General features: G+C 42.0%; 1 protein-coding gene across 4 annotated transcripts in view; it reads left to right on the top strand.

Annotated features, from left to right (window-relative positions):
• Positions 1-14,562, top strand: part of LOC123517524 — a 91,104-nt gene extending 76,542 nt beyond the window's left edge. For 3 of the 4 annotated variants that reach the window (XM_045277665.1, XM_045277664.1, XM_045277666.1), the window contains 12 exons: positions 2,909-3,003; positions 3,692-3,842; positions 5,209-5,276; positions 5,999-6,250; positions 6,492-6,725; positions 7,314-7,490; positions 7,966-8,083; positions 9,629-9,693; positions 10,140-10,220; positions 11,082-11,237; positions 11,491-11,727; positions 12,258-14,562. In XM_045277665.1, coding sequence (XP_045133600.1) covers positions 2,919-3,003; positions 3,692-3,842; positions 5,209-5,276; positions 5,999-6,250; positions 6,492-6,725; positions 7,314-7,490; positions 7,966-8,083; positions 9,629-9,693; positions 10,140-10,220; positions 11,082-11,237; positions 11,491-11,727; positions 12,258-12,382 — 1,749 coding nt within the window. In that variant the 5' untranslated portion in view covers positions 2,909-2,918 and the 3' untranslated portion in view covers positions 12,383-14,562. Of the gene's footprint in view, positions 1-2,908; positions 3,004-3,691; positions 3,843-5,208; positions 5,277-5,943; positions 6,251-6,491; positions 6,726-7,313; positions 7,491-7,965; positions 8,084-9,628; positions 9,694-10,139; positions 10,221-11,081; positions 11,238-11,490; positions 11,728-12,257 lie in introns of those variants that run through there. The other variant, XM_045277667.1, reaches the window with a different exon arrangement.
• The last annotated feature ends 2,110 nt before the right edge of the window (positions 14,563-16,672 follow it).

Genomic DNA, 16,672 nt, shown 5'->3' with positions numbered 1-16,672 from the left:
TAATAGGAGGAGGGGGATAAAGACGAAGGAGTAGCAGCAGCAGTGGCAGTGAGGCAGTGAGGACACAGTGGCTGGTCCCGTGCGGCAGTGACAGGGAGGGGTGTGCTGCGGGCTCGCACTCTAGCCGGGCAGGATGCGTGTGTATCACAGCAAAGCTTTACCCTCGCACTGTTTTGAGCCGCTCCCTGTAGACCCCATTATTTTGTCATTCTGAACCCCTCCATGTAACCCCATTGATTTGTTTCCATTCGTGTGATCGTGATTCGTGCAGTTACCTTCGCATAATGATGAGGGGGACGAAAAAGTAGATATATTGATAGTAAATAAAAGAATACATATGATAGTGGTAAAAGTAGTAGTAGTAGTAGTAGTAGTAGAGTGATAGTGATAATAATAGTAATAATAATGATAATAATAATAATAGTTATGATAATAATAATAATAATAATAATAATAATAATAAAAGTAATAAAAACCACAACATTTTACGTTTCTCCAGAATTCAGATAATTCGAAACAAAGGAAACAAAATACTGCCTGATGAAAGATAATTACGCCAGAATTAAAAGTTGGCTGGGGAGATTTTATTGTCTGTCTTTTATGTGTCCAGGAATCCCTTAATTGATGTAGGATTCTGCTAACTTGTCAATAATACTGTTTTATGTTCTTATTGATGGCTTTTTGTCACACAACACACCAACTCTCTCTCTCTCTCTCTCTCTCTCTCTCTCTCTCTCTCTCTCTCTCTCTCTCTCTCTCTCTCTCTCTCTCTCTCTCTCTCTCTCTCTCTCTCTCTCTCACACACACACACACACACACACACACACACGCACACGCACACGCACACGAAACCAGTCATAAACAGCTGTCTTGTGAAAAGATATTATTAAACCTTGATTTGCTTTCACTGTGGTAAAAGGAAAGAAAGACGAGGTTACTGTAGGTCGTGACTCGTGCAAGTGATAGAGGGACTAGCACGTGACGACCGAAACCTACTAGTTAGAAATTCATTGTCTGAAACCAAGCATATCCATTACTAGAGGTGTCATGGTGGTGGGTGGTGGTGGTGGTGGTGGTGGTGGTCATGGTGGCGGTGATGGGGGGAGATGGTGTGACCCAGGTACATAAACGTGTTTTATAACTAAGATCGATGTAATCAGATATGGAAGCTACGGACCATTACAGAGACAGAATAACACGGCTTTAGCTCAGATCCTGCACATTACAACTAGGTAAATACTCCGGCGGACATACACACACACACACACACACACACACACACACACACACACACACACACACACACACACACACACACACACACACACACACACACACACACACACACGTACAAGACTGCTCCCCACAATGATACAGTGATAGCTATAGCATATCGGTAGTAGCTTTTGTTCATCTTTTTTCTCGTCTTAATCTAACAATAAGCGAAGGAAAACACCAATTAAATAATAAGCAGAAAGGAGGAGGCCCAGAAAAAAAAAATCGACATTCCAGTGAACTTTGATCTGACAACAGGGAGTTAGGGGTTTACTTAAGAGGCTGAGGGGAGAAGCGAAGGGAAATCTAGCAGGGGAAATGAAAGGACGAGCTGAGAAGAACGAAGAGGGGAGAGAGAGAGAGAGAGAGAGAGTCTTGGAGCACCAGGAGGATACTTCAAGAAAGGGAAAATATGGAGGAGTGCTCACAGAAGTTATGAGGATGAGAGAGGGGGGCGAGACGAGGAAAATTGAAGGGAAGGAGGAGATGAAAGAGAGGGATCGTAACGGAGTGGGTGAAGCAAACGCGGAAGGGGAGACGGAGACGCTGCAGGTAGGATTCATTTAAGGGAGGGAAGGATGTAGTGATTGAAGATGACGCATAATTAGGAGACGTCTTTCGGAGGCGATGAGTCAAATGGCGGGAAAGATGGAGGCAGAATCTCTTATTTGTCTCGCAATAGACAGGGAGACGGAAAGAGGAGGACGGGAAGGTGAAGGATCGGCCTGGCACTAACCCCCGGGAGTGGCGGTGAATGACGCCTTAATGGGGAGCGTCGCTGGGAATTAGGACACTTGAACACAGAGAGAGAGAGAGAGAGAGAGAGAGAGAGAGAGAGAGAGAGAGAGAGACGGGCAGACGAAAATCTATTCAATAACTACATGAAAAATATGTTAGAGAAGAGACTTTGAGAATCGAAGGAGAAAAATGAAAGAAGTGGCGGTGCGTGCTGGTGAATAGTGTGGAAGCGATCACGTGAGTGAGGCGTGGAAACTGGAGTCGAAGGGAGTGTGGAAGAGAAGAGCGTTGGCCTCCATATCGAGAAAGATAGAGCGAGAGGGAGGGAGAGCTGAGAGAGGGACAATGAACGGTGGAGAGTGGAAGGGAGAGGAAGAGGGAGGGTGTGTGATGAAAGGGACAAATGAAAGGAAAGAGGGGAGGGAGGGAGAATGGTGAAAACAGAAAGAGAGGTATTGAAATACAAAAGTGAGATGGGAAAACAGTGAGAGATAGAGTGGGCACGAATGAGAACAGGGAATGTGAAAAAATAAACAAATATAAAAAGAATAAAAGAAAGGAAAAATAGATTGGTTGGACATGAATAAAGGACAAAGATAAAATGGCATCACACAGTAATCTGAGTCCCCTCGTCACTCAGCGCTGCCTTTGTGTCACATTCTTAACCCGAGACACAGCATCGATCATGACATCCAGGTTACCACACTCTACCTTGCACTGATTTTATTTGTTAGCAAACCTGCAAGAGAAGATGAACAACAGAAGTGTGTCTTAGCAGAGCTTCAAAGGATTCATGACGAGCCGTAAAAAGCCACAACACTGGCGCTTGTGTAATGGCGAGTAGTGTTGCTAAATCCTGAACATTTGAATGACGTGATTTATTCCTCTTCCTCAGGTCGCAAAGGATGAAGGTTGCCGCAGTGTTAGCGTCCAAGGCCGGGTGGCGGTGGTGCCTCCTGAGTCTAGCACTCTTCGTTCCCTCCGCCACGGGTGAGTCCTCGCCACTGCTGGTTCCAGGAGACTATGGCATGCCATTTGGTGATGACGTGAATGCTATGTCAGGCAGGGACACACAGACAGATATTCAGATGTTTTTTTATTTAGTCAGTCATTCAACATCAGTGTTTTCCTTAATCCTTCTTTAAGAGAATGCCTTCAGTCTGCGTTGCAGTGAATTAGTGTCCAGTAAGCAGGTTTTCTGATAATTATTGCATAATGTAATTCAGTCTGCAGTGCATCACGTTCGTGCTTGACTCAGCCTTTCAGTTTTGTTAGGACCTAAATTAGTGGCGTGGTCAGTGGTGATGGAGGTGACGGAGTGGTGAGTGTGTTGGTCAGATCGGATTATTTATTTATTTTTTTTTTTTTTATTTAGAAACCTGTCCTGTTTACATTTTATTTTATTTTTTTTTATGATGAGATGAGTGACATGATTGATATGCAAAAGTGTATATGTATCATGTGTGTACTTGTGAATTGTCAGTGTAGAAAGCATTGAAAAATAAGAAAGTGCAGCGTATATGAGTGAATGTGGTGATTGTGATATATAGAGAAAAGTATATAAAAGAAAGAAAACGAGTTTATAATAGTCTGTCTTAGAAGTGTCGCGAGAACGTGTGTCAGGCACAACAGAACACAGGGAATGCGTGCAATGAGTGACTGACGTGATCCACTACAGGTGTTGCAGAGGAGTGCGAGCTGCCCACACACTGGCGGGGCGGTTGGTTCCAGAGCGGTGTGCGGGACGTCATCTCCATCTCCAGGACAGAGTTCTCCACCAAAGGAGTCTGCACTCACTCCTCAGGAGAAAAATTTCTTTTCAAAGATCGGTGAGTAAAGTTTGGATTTTTCTTTTTTTCTTTGCGTGATTCAAATGCGTATCCTTGGCAGGACCTCCCCTCCAGTCTTTAATGCGCCTGAGAACATAAGAAACTGCAAGAAGCCTGTAGGCCTACATGAGGCAGTCTCCTTTATATATATATATATATATATATATATATATATATATATATATATATATATATATATATATATATATATATATATATATATATATATATATATATATATATATATATATATATATATATATATATATATATATATATATATATATATATATATACGTTAGCTTAACAAGGAGCTTTCCTGCCACTACGTTAGCTTAACAAGGGAGCTTAATCTTATCCTGTTGACTGGCCATCACTTTGAAACGAGGAAAGATCAACTGAGCGTTATTATTAACACGTTTCATAGGCACTGGGTAGCCGAAACAAGGCCAGCAGAGTGTTCTCCTTGGTCTTTGTCACTTTGATCTGTCTGGTTAGCTGTGGTCGCTAAGGCATCCCATGTGTCCTGATATGATGTGGTTAGGACCAGGAGACAAGATTCGCAAACAAAGACGAATTGTCGCAATGACAGAAACGGACCTTCAATTGACTTGGGCAATAGCAATGCATTGGTGCATTAGATAGGAAGACAAACATCCCAGGCTGCTGAGGTTACATCAGTTAATTCAGTTATTTTACTATCTTTATATTGATATGTTTGAAAATTACTTTAATTCACTGGTGGTGTCTTATTCTGCATGCTGATCTGATCCTACACAACCAAAACGAAGGTGTTTAAGGGTCAGGAGAGGAGGCTTGGAAACAGCAGTATAACATGCTGCACCCAATCAGGCCATCTCCCTCCTGTCAGTGGTAATGCTGAAGCTGCATGGCGATAAGGCAGTTTATTGTGTGTGTGTGTGTGTGTGTGTGTGTGTGTGTGTGTGTGTGTGTGCATGCATGTGTGTGTGTGTGTGTGTGTGTGTGTGTGTGTGTGTGTGTGTGTGTGTGTGTGTGTGTGTGTGTAATAATGATTATTATAATAGGGATATCCTCATTATTGTTTTCCTGTATTTTTGTCCCCAATTATGTCTGAAAGTGAATTAAAGGTTCACACTAATTACGTGGGTTTCATCCTTCTTTCTCAAAATGAAGGATTCGATGCCACAGTGATCGTTTTCCTTCATACTGGAAGAGTATCACAGAAGTAGTGACTTGGGTCAAGCTTTGACCTTTCTGTCTTGTGTGTTTGATTCCTACCGCGCTCTGCCGCCGGCTGAATGTCATGTCTTTTGGTTTGGCAGCCATGGTCAAGACTGTTGGCGATGGCTCCATCATGTAACACATTACTTTATTGTCTCTGCAGGAGCTATGGCTGCTTCCGATGTGTCGTGATAAGTGAGAAACACCCAAATGTCCTCCAGTATAAAGAAAGTAAGCCACTTGTCTTCTTACCAATGTTGATTATCATTATATATTTTCTCTCGCCTTTTTATAGCAATTACTGATAAGTTTTCTCATGTTTATGAAGTAATACCCAAATGGTTATGTGCTTAGATTATATATATATATATATATATATATATATATATATATATATATATATATATATATATATATATATATATATATATATATATATATAAGATGGTTTATACTGTAAAGACATCTACGTATCGTCTTTGACCTTCATCATTCTTTCATTTCATGAGAGGAGAATGAAGTATTCATTTAGAAAGTGCGTTAAAATTCATAAGGTCTAGATTCGCGCTGTCTTCATTTGCATGTGTTGAAAACTTGGCGCACAATACCATGCTTCATTTATAAAGAAAATTTAATATTTTTATTGTAGTGGCAAAAGTTGGCAAGACATTCTTCATTGATCAATGATACACAATATTAGTCAGTGTCCAGAGCCAACAGTCTGCAAAAGTAATATATAAATATGACAGGATCCAGTCCGTAAAATTATCCCGGAGTTTCTTATTTTCATCAACTTTTCCCACAAAGAGGCCTCTCTGAGTTAATATTCAATAAATAACATGATATGAGGATAGAAAACCCGGCTCTGGTTCCTCTCACCTAAACACTGCCACTATAGTGACCCATGTGCTGCTGGCTGTCCGCACGAGCCCCAGTAACCCCCGTCCCGCCAGCACTGTGCGAGCCGTCGAAGGACTTGTCGGACCTGTGCGCCCAGATCACCGGCGACGCGCTACTCTACTCCCTGTTTCGCCGCGACGCCCCGCCGGACCCCTGCCCGTTCAAAGGGCCGCTTACCTTCAGCTACACGGGCAGCCATGGCGAATGCAGCACTCCAGCCTCCACTATTGACTCCTGCACCAGCGACAGTCGCTTACTCTTCAAGTATCAGGCGTGCCCTGACGTTCAGGGCACCGAAAGTTCTGGTGAGCTGAATCTCTCTCTCTCTCTCTCTCTCTCTCTCTCTCTCTCTCTCTCTCTCTCTCTCTCTCTCTCTCTCTCTCTCTCTCTCTCTCTCTCTCTCTCTCTCTCTCTCTCTCTCTCTCTCTCTCTCTCTCTCTCTCTCTCTCATGACATACATGGTTTCCCTGTGGCACTGCGACATGTGATCACACTTGGACTAGTGCCAGAGGTGCCAGGTTTCCATATAACCTTTGTGCTCCGCAGAGGTTGAGGTGGAATGTATCGGCCACTGGAAGGAAGGCTCCACGCGCTACTTCGTGGGGCGTCTGAAGGGGCGCAGGGCAGTCACAGATGAAGACAGGTACCGCTGCTTCGCCTGGGAGAGGGTGCGAAACGACAAGAACTCCCTGGACTACCGCATGGCACAGTCTGGGGACGCCACGTGCAACGGAGTCTTCTCTGCTTACGATGGTGCCAAAAACCTACGAATTAGAAAAGGCAAGTTAATTGTATTTGGGAGTAAGGACTGGCCTGACTACTCTTTTCTTCTCAGTTTTATTTTCTCATTATCATAAATTTTTTATATGAACCTTTTTTTACGGCATCGCCTCAGCTGAGCTCATTTTTCATCCACAGACTTAGGAGCATCGTGGAAATAACTAATCGCATCAGTCGTATCATTAAACGCAAATTCTTACATTTACTTCCTTTGTTTTCTGAACATTGTCCAGTGTAACGGTAAACACTCCTGATGGCGCAGTACTGATTGTTACCACTGCAAGGACATTAATTAGTACTGACTGTAGTAGTAGTAGTAGTAGTAGTAGTAGTAGAAGTAGTAGTAAAAGAAAATATCGTGATCACGATTATAATACTATGGCTGAAGAATACCACTGTCATTGTTATGATATCAATATAAAGGAATGTATCCTTACACTTGTATTTCCGCCAATATCGTGACTTCAAAGAGTGCATAAGGTTGTGCGAGTGTGAGATATTATTGACATTCCGGTAATACACGTGATTTAATGCTATGCCCATTGATTCCCTCACGTGAGTTCTGATACTTGTGTTGACCTGCCACAGCTGGAAGCTACAGCGGCTGTGAATTCCCATCTTGGGTAGCAACGCACCGTCGGTGGCACGCCCTTGACAAGGGAGTGTCCTACTCTGTAACGCACCACAACACCACCCTGCGTCTGCACCACTCCCACGGCTCCAGGAACCAGCCCCTCACCCTCGGGCTCACTCAAGAAAAAGAAGGCACGTATGCTGATCCTTTTTACCTCAAAGAATAACGTTTACAAATGCACTTTAATGTACCAGTACGTTGTAGTAATTGTAGCTAGACCATTGTGTAATTAAAAAAAAAAAAAAAGTTAACGATAGCCTTATTTTTATTTTTTTTTTTTTTCTGCTCTTCAGGGCATTATGCAGTAACATTCTGAAGCATGCTTAGCCGTAGAAGGAATGACCTCCTACAATAGGTAAAGAAATAAAGTTAGTGAACCATCATCTTTCCTCACTGTCGTGCATTGTCCTTGTGTCTGCATCGACCACTTGTTCAGCACGGGAAGGACCCCTTTATACCGTCCACGAGAGGAGGGTGGTGGCCTGATGGCACTCCGGAGTCTGGCGGGAAGGGAACGTTGCGCTGAGTCAAGGCGGATTGTGGATTACGATAGATGATGTAGCAAGATTATTAATATGGCCATTCTAAGTATTCCTTTGTCCACAGAAGAGCCGGAGAGAACCGGAATGAATCCCACGGGCCCTGAGGAGAGATTGGTGTGCACCCAGGAGCGCGAGAAGACCTCCTCCAGAGTGACGTTCGTCACGCACGTCACCACTGGCTGGTAATTCTCGCTACTTGGAGGGTTTCATTAGGCGTTGTGAGGGTGTGTCCCTCCAGACGCAGAAGTGAGGCAGGCTGTGGGTGAGGAGCTGGGAGGGCGGTGGGCCCAGAGCATTGATTTAGACTCCTACCAAGTGGAACTTTTCATTTGTTTCTTTACTTCTTCCAGTCCGATGCCGTAAACCGCGCTCTCGTTCACAGGAGTCGTTACTTTGCCATCCAAATACACATGTACCTGAACATGAACTAGTTGCAAATTTGTGCTTCTGTAGAAAAATCGGGTTTTGTTCTGAAAATATGAAATTCACCCTGAAGATATGTAGGCTCTGTTGTGTGTGTGTGTGTGTGTGTGTGTGTGTGTGTGTGTGTGTGTGTGTGTGTGTGATTATTATCATTAATGTTATCATCATTAAGAAGTAATAAAGAAATAAAACACAAAATCAATGAAAGTAGAGCATGAAGGTGACCCCGCGAGACACTGAGAATGTTGCATTGGTTGTAAGGGCGCAGCGCGGCCGGACCTTGTACCTGGTGACCTTTTTTGTTGAGGCAGCGGATTATGATTACCAAATCACACGCCCCCTTAATTATACAACAATGACTGCTAAAAACCTAATAGAATACACATATGAGGTGGTTCTGATTAATGTGTGCCTTTTTAACGTTTTCTTTTTCCTTTTTTTCCTTTTTCCTTGTTTTTGTTCTTTCTTTCTATCTATTTTTTGTCCTTTGTTTGTTCGTCTTTTCTCAATATTAACGCCATTACTGATGTCAGAACCGATGTCGATATTGATGGTATCGGCACCAATACTTTACCCACACACGTAAATTTGGTAGTCAGTTGAATGTGTAATTTTTTTGTACGAAATTCAACATGAAATATTGAGATGAACAAAGGAGTTTCATATAAAATGCTGTATGAAAAGTCAATATTTATCAGGTGATTACATTTAGAAGTGAGATGTTACGTGTAATGCTGAGCTGCACGCACAGGTTGCCAGTGATGCGTGACGAAAGGCACGAGTCTTACAATCTGAATTATCAAACATTGACCGAATGCAGCGGGATAACCACCCACACTAATATTGTTGTCGGAGATGGAGTATTCGTGTTCATTATTCGAATTTGAATACACTCAAATACAGTATCTGTGTGTAGTCGTGTTCGCATTTCGAGCAACTGTTATTACATGTCGAGGTGGTCTCCTTCGTATTCGAATAATAAGAAAAGTATTCGTATTTCGAGGAATCTGAATTATTCCTATTCGAATACAGAACTGTATTATCGACCCCATCTCTGAAATTTGATACTATGCACGTAGTGTGAAAAGTCCAAGACCACGCACGCCCTCCACTACTAGTGCTACATGGTACCTACATGGGGACGCGTCTGTGGTATTCCTTTCTTGAAGCGAAAGTAAACAAATGGAAATTACTTTGCACATCTATTTTTAAAAGATGAATTTCATTTTGCTTATATTTGTGGAATATTATGAAATTCCGGACTGATGAGACGCTAATGCATACCTTTCCTGAACCCTCCGCAGCACCAGCGGCTTCATCTGCACCGTGTTTTACCGCAGGGACGGCCACATTATTGAGATGCAGCAAGGTGAGTCTTTGCGTAACCCAGGACGCTCCGAAACTCTTCGATTATAGCAAAAAGATAAATAAATAGACAGATAAGATGAAATACAAATAAAGAAAGCAAGAAAAGCTATCACTTTATTCACTAGACATGTTTAGTATATAAAGTAAAATGTTACTACTTTCACTGACATTAATTTTTAAAAGCAGCTTTGGTAATGTAGCGCTGCTGCAACTTGGAGATATTCGTATTACCATGTTTCCCATATCACCCGTAGCTTGCTCTCTACTAATGTGTTAATTTCACTTGTCCACACATTCATTCAGTTTCAGGTTTCATGTTACCACTTTTAACATAACATATGCATATTCATGAACGCTGAGGTAACACGGAAAGTAGCGATGTACGAATATGTCCATCAGCAAGTACCCAATACTAAAACTTTTTTTTTTTTTTTTTCCCACGATCAGGTTCCCGCACCTTCCGCGCCGTGGATGCCTGCGAGCCCGAGCACTTCAACACGTCCACAGCCCCGCACACCACTCTCACCAGTAAGCCTCGCCCCGCGCTGTGCCTTAATGGGGGATGGGTGCACCAGTGTGTACTGGCCACAGTGACCCGGCCAATTTAATATCCAGAGGCGTCTTGATACTCCTTTGAATCTATTCGAGTCGTAGGAAGAAGGAAAAAATAGAAACATGTGAAGTTTCTCTCACCAGGCACTGAATTTTTTGTTTCACATTGCCTATACATATTGCCTTTATTAATTCCAATATTCTACGTGTAGGAAATGTGAGAAAAAGTTCAGTTTCTAGAATGGAAGCATTGGCATTTGAATGGCCTTTAGGTAGAGGTGGCACGAGCAAAGAACATCCATAATTTTAAAGTATCCCGGATAAAAGGTTATATGGAGATAGGAGAATATAAAATGTTTCTGAAACCCTGTCCTGTACACCAATACAGCGACGCAAACACAAAGAAATGTGCGATTGAGCATGCACTGTACCTTATACACACATTATGATTGCCACCCTGGAGAAGAAGTGTGCAAGGATCAGATTCTCAGTTTACAGTTCCCATATATTGATTAGAATATTTTAATTTTCTAAACTTGTTTCGAAGAGAAGCAAACCGTAAAGATGACCGCGCTAGTCTGAATTGAACAGTTATGATTATGTGGAGCAGATTTTAAAACCTGGATGAGGGAGAACTGATGGGTGTTAAACTTTCTCTCTCTCTCTCTCTCTCTCTCTCTCTCTCTCTCTCTCTCTCTCTCTCTCTCTCTCTCTCTCTCTCTCTCTCTCTTCTTCTTCTTCTTCTTCTTCTTCTTCATCTTCGTTCTTTCCTTTTTATACACACACCTCTCTCCAAAGCCTTATATTGTTACTTGATCTGCGGATATTCCCCTGCAGGCAGCACGCCCACTCGCCGTGCCTGTCCTTTCGTGGGCGTGTGGACGGCTGGGGAGGGCGAGTGTGGGCATGACGTGACTCACCTTAGGGCGGGTTGCAGTTCCCTCTACGCCCTCAAGTTCGTCCACGCTTGTACTGAGCAAACCACGAAGCATTGTGAGTTATGGCTGGCGGAAACTAATTAGTTCATATAATGTTCCATACACCAGCTATAAGTAAAGACTGGCAATAATCTTTCTCTGTTTGAAGTGACTTGAGACTTTCTTGTCTATTTGAAGCGGCCTCTCGTGTCTGATCTGACTTGATATTTTGCTTCTATGATTTACCAGACACTGTGTTTTGTGAGTCAAGTTGCCTTCATGACGTGCGTCACCCACCACAGCCATGTCTAAGTATGCCTTTCCCGCAGCTTTCGTGTGTCACGGGCACTGGGCCGAGGGCAGCTCAGTGTTCGTTGTGGCGTCCACACCCGACCCCCCGACACACCGCCTCTGCCTAATAGCCACCTCAGTCAATAACCAAAAGAGGCCCAACAGCAATAGCACAAGTAATAGCAGAACTCTGCAAATAACAGCGCACGCGCACTCCTGTCCGCGGCGCCACGTCCCCCGCACCACCCCACTCAGCTTCAACCTCACAGCCCAAGGTAAGGCTTCCGGCAGTTGAGCCCGGTGCGCGGCCTTTCCATTTTCATTTTCACCATTTTTACCACGGTCGCCTGCTGGTCACCTGGCCAGTCTTCCCCATTACGGAGCAAGCTCAGAGCTCATAGACCGATCTTCGGGTAGGACTGACCACAACAGACTCCACACACCGGGAAAGCGAGGCCACAACCCCTCGAGTTACATCCCGTACCTATTTACTGCTAGGTGAACAGGGGCTACAAATTAAGAGGCTTGCCCATTTGCCCGGCCCTCTCGATTGTGAGTCGAGCGTGCTAACCACTACACTGCTTTGGTTGTTGTTGTTGCATGAGGTCAGTTTTTACCGGGTGTTCATATCAGCCGGTTTTCGAGGTTGCCTCTCGTCCGTCACTGCGGGGCTGAACATGGAGAGAGAAACATTGTCTTCACAGAGTGTTGTGATCCTTTAGGTCTCATCCCTCCTATCATCACGCATAGTTGAACATTTCTCAACTACTTCCCGAATATAACAGTATTGCTATGTGCTCCACAGGTGAGTGTGCAGTGGCCGGCAGCAGCAGCAACTCCCCGGCCCACTGGTCCCCGCTGCTCATCCAGCTGTCCATCCTACTTCATCTTGCGCCGCTGGCCGCCAGTCTCCTCAGTGGTGCCAGATGAATGTTGTTGGAGTTTCTCATTATGGCCATAAGTTTGTTTTTCGTTTCAATCATTTCATGATATATGAATTTGCATATAACAAGCTGTTTAGGAGTGCCTAGGTTAGTTGGTCAGGTCTTCTGTTCCCAGTGTAAAGATTACGTTTGCCATGAGTGTTGTGGTACGTGAGCGAGACCTTTGGTGAAAACACATAGTTAATGGGATGTCAGTTTGTAAGATATTGTCTTATATGTGAATATTTTTAACTGAGGTTTTATATGTATTTCATAGTTATATACATATATATATTCTTTTAAATGTTCTGTAAGAACTTGACACAGTTGAAATATATTTTGATATCCTTGATAGTCATCTATTCAGATAACAAAAAAGACTAATTGTACAGAAGAGAGGAGTCTGTTAGTCAGACCTCAGTCGGTAAATATAATATATACATAAGATATATTGTTGATCCATAATATAGGGTGCGGGAAGGCTGATGTAATTGTCATTGACATGATTTTGTAAACTATTCGAACCGCCGGTCCCTGGCGGCGCCTGTCCGAAGCACGGGGCTCGCAGGCACCGCCGGGCACACGACCAGAAAGGTGGAGAATTTGAGATTCTCTTGTTTCTAGACATAATTAATCATAACCATAAATATATTAACACATATATGAGTGAATCCAGTAGCAGACGACCCTGAAACCTGCAGGGATGCTTGAAGAAACAGCTGTGTGTGAGTGCGTGTCGCCTAAGAATGCCATCACTTCCTGGGCTGCGGAGTGGCCATCTTCTCAGTGGTTCAAGATCCACTGCGTCACCAGTCCAAAGCCACGCGGCTTCTTATCGGCGAACATCACGAAAAACTGAGATAATGACTGTTTGTGATACTTAGTGTATAAATTCGGACTGCCAGAAAACTCCACAAGAAATCTTAACCAAATGGATAATCGGAATGCTTGCAGTTGCCAAGTGACTGAATTTACTACTACTGCGCATGTCCTTCCTGTCCTGTCCTGTGCCACAAGAGGCCCTGTGCTTCTACCAGATGGGGAGTGTTCCGCAGATCTTTGATTGGAGAATCTTCTAGGCTTCACCAAAGGATACAAGGTTTCAGTCCAAGACGCTTAGATAGTCTCGTGACATTTTCCAATACTCGTAACCCAAGGCCAGCTGCCGGTCTCCCCGCGCCCCCAACAAACAACTGTCAGCAGAGAGGCACTATGAAATTCACTTCTTTTATCTAATCGCTTATGTGGCTCCAATTTTGTGCCGTGTAAATCAACTAACAGAAAAATAATAGTATATAAGCTGTAAAGAAACTCAGTCATTAGTCTTCATGTGTATGTAGACACGAAGTTGTCTTAATAAATCTGTTGCAGGAGGGAGAAGGAGAGGCCCCGTTGCCGTGTGTGTGTTAGAGATCGTATACCATGTAAATACAGCGCCACAAACAGTAGTCAGCGTGATCTGTTACTAATGGCATAGGACACAATATATTCCGATCCAAATAAGAAACTCATATGCAACATTTTTTATGATATATGATTTTCACTGTATACATATGAGACGCATTCTGATAAAAATAAAGAATAAATAAAATATATCGACGGGTTGTTACGAGTTAAGATATTTTTGGAATTATATTTACGAAACTTAGATACACATTATTATTAACCTTGATTACTATTTAAGTCTGGTCAAATGTTCTTTTTAGAGCAACACTTTATTTTCTAACTGTTAAATTCATAATGTATTGTTTGAACACTAGAAGTTGTACTGAGGAAAGTCGTAGCCACTGCTGTGTTAAGTGAGGCCTTTGTGAGTGTGTATGTTAACTGCTTCAGTGATATATAGATATTAGTCCATTGAATGTACAGCCATTATTTTGTAAATTGTCCGTAAATGGGAACGACACACGCATACACATAGTGGTTTTGTATGTATATGCCTGTGCTAAGACGTACACAAAACTCTCCTTTACTGGGATCCTATGAGTAACAATCGAAGTGCTTATGATGTTTTTTTCCCCTTTTTTTATGGAATTGTTTCTTAAAGTATTGGTCCGAAACGCTCCTTTGGTGAGTACCTTCATCAAGTTCGATGTCACCGCCCATTACTTTAACCTGCTGCAAAAGGTACTTTTTGTCTGAAAAGTTTTTATAGTATTTTATTTCTTCTATAAATATTGAACCGAACATATTTTGTTTTATTCTTTATTTTCATTAAACAACTTGTAGTACATTGACCTAAATACAATGTACTGCATTACCATAACTACACCACAGTACTACACGGTAGATTTAAATGTTTTCTTAATGCTTCCCTCATTATTGAGTATTGTGGGACTTCTATCAAAAAAGTCAACAAATAAGTGAAGCAAACATGTATCCTTAGAAACACGTCTTCAGTATTACCGGTCACTGGGTAAGACTGACCTCACACACCACGTACACCATTCCTCAGGTCAGAGGAGACAGTCACTGCCCCGCTTACCAAGGGAAAAATCCCAGAAGTGAGCAGCCCCTAATCAGGTTAGAACTTTGTAGTGAATCTTCTCGATATTACCGACTTATCTTTAACATCTGCTGATGATTAAAACCCTAGCTCGAGTTTTATTTTTAGTGTTGCTAACTTATCTTGTTTTGAACACATTCATCAACAGTATATAATGCAAATTAAATTATTCATATCTGTCTTGATAAAGTCAGAATCACATCACTATCCTATGTGTGTAGACTGATAAAGATGAACATTAACCAACTTGAAGACTAGGTAATGAGCATCTAAATAAGATGTTATTCGTTTTTATCTTATTATTATTATTACTATTTTTACATATATTATATGATGCTGAATCTTGATCAAATTGCGTTGAAGGAGCGATGGATGATTGGAAGAATAACTTCATACAATCATTTCGACATGAAAGGAACAGTTGTCTTTCTGCATACGTAGCAGGTAAGTGATGAAGTGATGAACGAGAGTATGTCACTTCCTCGACATCCATCATTAGCTAACAATGATAGATACTACTTGTAAATTTTGTCTGTGTTTGTTCTGAGATCTTTCGAACTATTTACAAAAGCCATAGAAATAATAAAACGAGCTCAGTTATTTTCTATCATTCACAATGAGGACTCACTGTTAAACAATCATTGGAATCAATTGAAAATATCCTTGAAATCCCAATATTGTTCACTGGAACCCATTACAAATAATCAAGACAAATCGACAGAGTTTGGACTTTAGAGTTTAGACTTTAGAGTGAGTAGTGAAAGATGAAATTCAGGTAATAATTGTTGTGTTATGGAAACCACAATTCGAATTCAATATATCATCATGTAGAAAATAGCGAGGAGAGTGACAAAACAGAATTTTGACAAAGTAGCATTCTTTCTTTTTCTCATCCGTTTTCCCACCACCTACTCACTCTTGTCACACATCATGCAACACACTCCCCTCCTCCACCAGCTATGCCCGTCCACCACATCCATATGGTAACTAGTCAACTTCCTCCTCTAACATGATTTACTGTGGGAGAAATCTATTGGAGAGAGAGAGAGAGAGAGAGAGAGAGAGAGAGAGTGGAGGAGTAATGTTCAGCTGAAGACTCTCTATATAAGTCAGCATTCCAAGTAGGCTACTTCACTGCCACAGTCCTCTTGCAATTCCAGCAGCAACACCATGGTTTCTCTTCCCACACTTCTTCCATACTCTCTCTCTCTCTCTCTCTCTCTCTCTCTCTCTCTCTCTCTCTCTCTCTCTGATGATGATGATGATTATGGTGACTCTGACGTGGTAACACTGTCAGCAATTGGTCTAATTTCTACGGTAGTGGGTTTAATTTTTTTACTTTTTAGCTATAATGAGTCATGGAAAATAATTACATCGTAATGAGATAATACATTTTACTCCAGTAATGCATGTTCTTTACTTTCATAGCCCTTTAACAATTTTGGGATAAGTTGCGTTAAAATGAGTGATTGTGATACACACACTCTTCTTGGAGTCCACTGTATTACTTATTTTACATATTTCTATATAGCCTACATTTAATTTGTTCATCATTGGAAGCATCTTTACAACAAATCTAGTTAATACTTCCAGAAACATCGAAAGAAATAGTAATTTCTGGCGTAGCTCATTTTCCCTTAATTCAAACATTCATTTTACTGCAATGTATGAGTGATTATAGGAAGTTGAATTCAATGTGTGATTGCAGATTTATTGAAGTCAAGTCACCATATTGTGAATGGTTAGACAAGGATCAAGAATTCAGCTTTCCTAGGACAGTCGAGGCCGGTG

Source organism: Portunus trituberculatus, chromosome 42 (assembly GCF_017591435.1).
Source record: "Portunus trituberculatus isolate SZX2019 chromosome 42, ASM1759143v1, whole genome shotgun sequence".
Lineage (NCBI taxonomy): Eukaryota > Metazoa > Arthropoda > Malacostraca > Decapoda > Portunidae > Portunus > Portunus trituberculatus.
The sequence above is the reverse complement of the archived record's forward strand: the minus strand, read 5'-3'. Positions and strand labels throughout refer to the sequence as shown.